This window comes from Convolutriloba macropyga, chromosome 10, assembly GCF_964194025.1.
Source record: "Convolutriloba macropyga chromosome 10, txConMacr16.3, whole genome shotgun sequence".
Taxonomy (NCBI): Eukaryota; Metazoa; Xenacoelomorpha; order Acoela; family Convolutidae; genus Convolutriloba; species Convolutriloba macropyga.
Window position 1 is genome coordinate 28,576,505 of NC_134477.1, and position 7,988 is coordinate 28,584,492.

At 41.4% G+C, this 7,988-nt stretch overlaps 1 protein-coding gene across 1 annotated transcript in view; it reads left to right on the forward strand.

Annotated features, from left to right (window-relative positions):
* Positions 1 to 246: 246 nt before the first annotated feature.
* The window catches only part of LOC142347978 (uncharacterized), a 27,999-nt gene continuing 20,257 nt past the window's right edge, over positions 247 to 7,988 (forward strand). Inside the window, exon 1 of the mRNA XM_075399145.1 lies at positions 247 to 331. Within this exon, the coding sequence (XP_075255260.1) occupies positions 247 to 331 (85 nt within the window). The remainder of the gene's footprint in view (positions 332 to 7,988) is intronic.

The following is a 7,988-nucleotide window of genomic DNA, read 5'->3' on the forward strand; positions in this document are numbered from 1 at the left end:
TTCGTCATTTAGCCATCACTCAAATGAACTGAACGTATTTAAAGATAGTAAATCAGTTAAAAGCATGAAACGTGTTGAGGATGGGGTATAATCGTTTCCTGCCGGTGAAACAAGGATGCCTCAAGTGAACCAATCTCGTCGCGTCCTGGTTCCGCAACCACCCAACATACCGTTCAAGACGCTGTCGATTAAAAAAATCTAGAACAGCAACTAACTACACTTCAGACAAAGATTCAAGCTGCGCAGATGCCATCAGACTTGAATGCTGTCAGTGTTAACGGTCAGAGTAATTTAGATGTCGTACAGAACGAAAACTTGGGTATGGTGTCAGGTAATTTGAACCATCTTGAATTGCTATCTCAGTACACGGTGCCAGGAGTTGGCATTTCTTTTGCTCAACACGAGGAGTTATATCGAGAATAGGTTCATGCTGAAATGCAGCAAAATGGGAATGACCAAGGGGTGGGCCAGCCAAATAGTCAATTATGTAGTGGTGCTGAGAATCCAGTGAACCGAAGTCAGACCGCCTTTCGAAGATTTGCACCTATATCACTCCTGCCAACTATGCAAAGCCCCCGGCCACCGACTCCTGTAATGGCACCAACAAACTTCATTTTTGTGCCTGATCTTTCTACAAACCCCGATTGAAATCAGTTCTTGGGTCCAAAAAGCTCCAGCGTGCCTGTTCAATTACATCAATCCAAACCTCATGTTTAACAAAAACATAATCCGCCTCAAAATAACCCTCCAAAGGCAACACAACTCCCTAATGCCCACCTCCCTCATAACTTCTCTCCATTTCTGAATCCAAACATGGTACAGCCGTCCGTAATCCCGCCGAATCATCAAGTTAAATCCCAAGTTTCCCGTAATCCCTCCCAGTATACCGCTGCAAGTACCCAACTTAAAAAAACCACAGCAAAATCCCGTCTATTCGATTCCAATTCAACCATTACGGTAACCCACCGCAACTAAACGCCCTCTTAACCGTAACTCTGATCTAAACTTGTGGCGTTTCCTCAGAATAACTCCCAAAACCTAAATCAGGTGACAAAAAATGCGGCCATTTTTAACAACTTTTAACCGACATTACCCCCAAGCACTGTTAACCCCGCCATAAGCCATGCCATCTCACAATCGACAACACCACAAAATGTTAATATGAAACACGAAGCAATCTGTAGCAAACAATTAAACTCAATCAGTACGGCAACTAACATTGATCCAATATTTATCAATTCCTCCCATATACCGTCAAACAGCACACGCACCGTTGTGTTGGCGTGGCCCATCGCATCCCACGCCTCCGGCACCAGCAGCCGAAAACGCAAACCTCATTAAGGCGTTGGCTGATGCCATAAGAATCAAGAGGAATGATCCGCTACCTGAGTGGAAATTGTCGCAAAACAGTGGTGATCCGCTACAGTGGCACGAATGGTATGATCAATTTAAAAGCGCAAAGGACACTCACTCCTTAACTGATGATGTAAAGTTGACATACCCTAAGACCCTCGTAACTGGTAAAGCTAAAACAGCTAGATCGCCTACTAAGGCGCAATGTACAAAGACGCACTGAGGACCTTAGAGCGTAATATTGGCCAACCACAGGTGGTCGTAAGTGCACATTTGAACAAACTCAACAGCTTTCCACAAATGAACATGCACAATAGCGATAACATCATTAACTATTCAGGATGCATTTCAAGTCTTGTCGGTGTATTTGAATCGTTGTCACTCGACACGGATTTAAAGAGAGCTGCGCTTCTCAACATTGCCATACAGAAGCTAAATATGAAGGATTCATGGTCACTTCACCGTCAAAAGCATTGGGTGAAACCTAATCTACTGGACTTTATTGACTGGTTAAAGAGAAAGCCGAAGCGCACAATTTAATTAAGAATACCGCAACTAAAGCGAGGACTGAGGATACCAAACACTCATTAACAAAGACAAAAGTTGTCTCGAAGGCATTTGCTGTAAATATTCAACAGATATATAATCATAAGCCGCACAAGAGTTCTTAGTCAACATCAATCTCTAGTTGCATTGTATGCAAAGGCAGCCACCGACTGTGGGAATGCCGTTTCTTTAAAGAAAAGACCCCCACACAGAGAGCCATGTTCGTGGCTGAGGCAAAGCTCTGTTTCTCTTGTTTCCGTGATAAACATATCTTCAGGCAGTTCACGAGTCCCCGTAAATGTAGAAAAGATGGTTGCAACAGATCCTATAGCACCTTACTTCACGGAGCTGAAACGGTTTTTCCAGCTGAAACCTCAACGAAAAATAATATCAATAATTCAAATGCAGGTACTAGTAGGCCACCTACCGGTCAATAGCAACCAAGCAAAACAACCACTTTGTCTTCTGTGACGGATGTCAAAGGCCTCCTTCAGGTCACGGAATTGAAACTGACTAATTCTTCTGGTACTAATACTACGGCGTTGATTTTATGCGATACCGCTTGCAGTAGCTCTTAGGTGTCCGATAGTCTTGCATATAGGCTCGATTTGCAGGGTACCGCATTAAAAAGGTATAAACACGGAAGAACTCATCGAAACAAAGGTGGTTCAATTGACTGTGACATCTCATAAAGATCAAGACTTCGAACCATTCACTGTACGTCCCTATGTGAGGGAATCATTATGTGTAGTTTCCGACGTTAAGTCCATGCAAGAAACTTATCCACATCTGGCCGTTCGAGATCCTGTAGGATATAGCTATGGGAAACGTTGAGATGGTACCTGGATAGGATGTTTACCATGCCATCCATCCGTTAGAGAACTTCGCGGCTGACAAAAACTGCTCTCCGTTCGCTGTACGCTTGCCCATAGGTTGGGTTTAAGCGGACCACTTCCGTCAAGTTCAAGTTTAGTCTCAACGTGTTTCAAAGCCAATGTCGAACAGGATTATAAATTGGCTTGTCAGGTTAGGTCTTGGTGTGGTATGGAATCGTACGGTACGTACAAGCAGGCTGTTCCACGATCCGGAGCGGATGCTTGCGCGCAGGAAGTAAATGAAACGACAAATTTTTTTAACGGCCAAAGATAAGATTTCGGTATATTCTGGGCTGATGGCAACATCCAGCTCCCGAATAACTATTTTTCCTCAATGGTACAGCTCAATTCTCTCGAAAAGCGGCTCTCGGGAGATACAACATTGAAAAAAAATTACGCTATTACCATCCGTGAAAACCTGGAAAAGTTTACTTATTTACAGTCCCTGTTGCTCAGAAGGTTGAGCAGCGGTCGGATAACGAGTGGTCCCTACCACATAATCCCGTAATCAACCCAAAAAAACTGGGGAAAATGCAAAGGGTATTAAGTGCGTTGGGTGCAGCAAAGTTCCACAGTACTTCCTTGAATAAATCGTTGCTCAGGTGCCCCAAACTGCTCCAAAACATAATCCATTTAATACTTAGGTTCCGGCAACGTCGATTTGCCGTGTCCGCAGATATCGAGTGCATGTTCCTCCAAGTGGGTGTGCCTGACTGTGACAAGCCATCAATGCGTTGTTTGTGGCTGAAGGACCCCACAACAAATGTTGTTGTGTGTCATTAAACGCGCCATATCTTCGGGGCTATAGACTCACCCAAATGCGCTAGCTATGCATTGCAAAGCACGGCCCGAGACAATGGTAGTCAGTACCCGGAAGCAATCAAAGCCGTCCGAGAAAATTTCTCCATGGACGATTACTTGAATTCAGTGGAATCGACTGAGAGTTGATGCATTTTCTGCATTTAGGTGGGTTCAAGCTTACTAAGTTTGTAAGCGATATACCAAATCTGATTGTTCAAATTGATGGGTCACCTCAGTTCACCGAACCAAAAATAATCGGCTCATTTAAGGAGGAATTTCTCACGTGCTTGGGTTGAAACGGGATCAAATTAAGGATACTCTAGTTGTGAGTCGGGGTACCTCCAGAAGTACAAGTACAACTAAGTCTTTAACACAACGATTGTGATTGAGCTTAGTGTCTAGTGGCACCTTCGGTATTGAGCCTAGTGTCTAGAGATTCCATCGGCCTAGTGGCACCATTTAATGTTGGTGCTCGATTGTTATTAAAGAACATCTGGCGTGTCTAGCGGGCAGTACTGGGACAAAAAAATACCAAAAAACACCGTTCAAAGGCCTCAAATTGAGTATAGAACTACCCAAGCTTGCTGAAATTGTTATACCAAGGAGCTACTTTTCGGGTAACTTTGAACACCTGGAACTACACATGTCTGGCGATAGTTCTCAAGAGGTCTTCAGCGCTGTTGCACTTCTCCGTGCTGAAATAAACACTTCTAGTGGGCCAAAAACATAGCTTGAATTTGTCCTGGGTAAAACTCGCGTAGCACCTATGAAGGTGATGACAATTCCAAAACTAGAGTTGCAAGCTGCTCTACTGGCCGCTCGGTTTCAACAAGACATCTGTCAAGCCCTTGCCGTGCCTGCTAACAAAGATTTTATGTGGACCGATAGCACTACTGTCTTCCAGCGGCTTAACTCGAGAAGCAAGCAGTCAATATTTTTTGCAGACCGTGTATGCGGGATTTTAGAACACACTAGAGTTGTCGAAGGGAACCACGTTGCCTCAAGTGATAATCAGCCAGATGCCGGTACTGGTGGTATACCCGGTGAGGTATTGGAATCAAGTAGCTTTGTGAGGGTTCCAGATTCTTTAAGAACCAAGGATTTCTCGTTCGGTCCAAGCACCGAAATAGTTAAAAACATTAAACTTGGTATAGTAACTAAAGAAATTGATGAAACCCCGCAATTGATTCACTTCGATGAGTACAGTTTTTATCAAAATTGTTACGGATAACAGCGTACGCACTGCGCTTGTTACCTTTTCACGAATGCTACCGTAAGGCGATGGTTGCATCATAGGCCCCACGGAGCTTGACAAAGCCGAGCGTCATCTCCACAACCTCGTGCCACGGGAATCATTTTTACTGCGTTGGGAAAACAAATCCGTTAAACGGAGTAGCCGTATTGCTCCGTTTTTTCCTTTTATAAGGCCAAATTGTCTAATCAAATTGGCCGGCCGCATCAAATTGTTGGTCGAAGTTGACTTTGAAGTAGAACATCCTTTTGTTATCGACGCTCGCCATGCATTTGCAAAGTTGTTCCTTAGACACACCCAGGTTAAACATCATCATCAAGAATACCTGCAGGCTAACATATAAGAACGTTACACCCTCCTTAAATTACGTTGCTCACTAGGTTCCATTAAACCTAACTGCGTTACATGCAGGATGCTTCGCGCTGCCACTATTCAACCCATTATGACTGACCTTCCAGTGGAAAGACTCGCTTACCAGTCTCCTCCCCTCACAAACACCGGGGTTGACTACCTCGGTCCGTTTTACGTTACTGTGCGTAGGACTACCGAGAAAAGGAGGGGTTTCCTCTTCACATGCCTAACTCTTCACGTGCCGTTCATGTTGAAATTGTTCCGTCCTTATACGCTAGATCCTGTGTATTGGGAGTGAATCGGTTCGTTTCCCATCGGGGTACACCTGCCATTATTTAGTCAGACAATGGCACTGACTTTGTTGGCGCAGTTGGCACAACGGTTAATGCAAAAAGAGAGAGCGAGAAGAACATATTGGACATAGTGAATGTCGGGGGATCGAGCCGCCGTCCTGCGCACGTCTACCGGGTGAAACTAGTACTGATTCTCCCAATATCTTTTTCTATGCCGGAGGATGTTACTGAGTAAAGCTAGAGATTATTAGCCAGTCAGAATCGAGTATTTAGATGCGTATATAATTAAGAATTTCAATTGAATCAAATACATTCCACTTTACGTTTAAAGCTCGGAAAAAGTGCAAATAATATAACTTCGTTTCACCTAATAGATAAAATTATCAATTAAGGCTCATTTGAACTTAATAATTTTCCGTTTGTGCACGGTTTCGAGTAGAATGGTGACCAGCCTTGATATCAAGTATCAAAAATAGACTAATACCAAAAAATGAGCAAAAAGACTGCCGTCTAAAAATACTTGTGGCTTTGAAAGTTACAGTGCTAATAAGTCGTTTTACATATAGTTATGTGCATTATGAAAGAGATTCATTTTGATTTTTTCGGTCAACAGTGTTTTAACTGAGACACTGCTTCTTCGACGTTATTATAAAAGTTATTAACGGATCAGAATCCAATCCTACTAATTATTTTAAAAAAGTTAAAAAACTTAGCATCAATCTCCAAAAATGTTATTTTGCTGAGTCAAAAATTAAATGGCTTAAATATAAATTTAGCCAGACGAGTTTTTTGCAAATCGAAAGCGAAACAGCTGTTATCTTAACGATTCCACTCCCAAGTACACTTAAACGATTACGATTATTTCTCGGCTCAGTACATTACATTAGCAAATTGATACCAAACTCAGCACAACTGTGTCACCCTTTAAGACCATTAATTAAAAAATCTACTAAATTTATATGGATTGATACACACAATTAATTTTTAAAAATAAAAAAAACTGCACAAAGTATCCAAAAGTGTCATTGCATCCCTAAATTATATGTTAGGGTAAAATGTGGTACTTCACGTTCTCAACTAGGCGTTGCGCTTAAACAAAGCACTCCAGGAGTAAAAAAAAACCCATTGCATTTGCTTCTCAGTTCCAAAACAGCGTAATGGAAAGCTATATTGTGAATGAGCTGGAATTCCTGAAAATTTTCCGGTCTATCGACTACTTAATACACTACCTTTTTGATGAAAATTTCACAGTTTTACCGATAATTGAAAGAAGACGTTCAAACAACTTCTACAACAGCAGACTCTCACGATGGATTGATAGACTACTTCCTTACAATTTCACTAGCCAGGATCGAAAACGGATTTAGTCGACTATATTTCCCGATGCCACGATTTGAAAAGGCAGAGAAAATTGCCGCATATGCTGAGAACTTTGTAGCTGCAAACACCTCTAAAATTCGACGTCTATTTAAAAAGATTATTCAACCTATATAACCAGTTCTACAAAAAAAACACCTTAATAAATTGCAACAAACCCAGTAAAAACTAAACAAGATTTTTGTACCACAAACATCTACTTCTGCAGGCAAAATTTCACAATTAAAGAACAAGTTAATCGCATCGCAAACAACAATTTCAAAGTGCTCATTGTCAATTGCATCGCAATTTACACTAACATCCAATCTTTTTGAACACCACTCAAATAGGTAACTCCTAGCGCAAATGTCCACAATTTGCGCTGAATAATTTTCCAATATAGAAATTACTTGCCAATTCAAAAAGGGCAGACAGCAAAGAATCTGAAAAAATTGAAAAACCAATAAGACCCATATTTTGTTGCATATCAACTAATAACAACAAAATACCAAAACTAAACGCGAAAGAAATTCCAACTACGCATACCGAGCATCCAAAATATCTCGTTTTCTGTCCACAAATCCCGAATAACATTCTCCGACAAATCACCAAAAACTCTGACTCCCGTTACAAAAACAAAGCAACAACGGATACCACCCGCTCAACCAATGCACTGGATACTGCAGAAGATCAACGATTGTCGGATACAACTAAAAATTATTCAGCAACAAAATTTGGCAAAATTGACAGGGGAGGACGAAATACTTAGAGAATTTCGTGACTGCGTAATAGAAAAAGAAGAAGCCAGACTAATGGAAATAAACCCTTACATTCACTCACACTGGAGGAATATGAGTGTGAAATCAAGGCAATCGTTAGACTAGAACATTTGGTGGCAAGAACTCCATGGTGATATAATAACAAAAGCTAGTGCATGTAACGCCTGCACGGTTTTTGGTAAGAATCTGAAAAGAGTGATTCCGCATAGCAATTGCTCAACACTAATTAATCGTACTGAACGGAACGAAGAATTAGAAATAAAATTTGGTGGCTGAACTACTAACGAAAAAGGAATTGAACAATACATCTTAGCAGAGACTGATAGATAATCTATATACCCCCACAAAAGAAATAGTATTAACTTATCCAGCTTAAATGTAA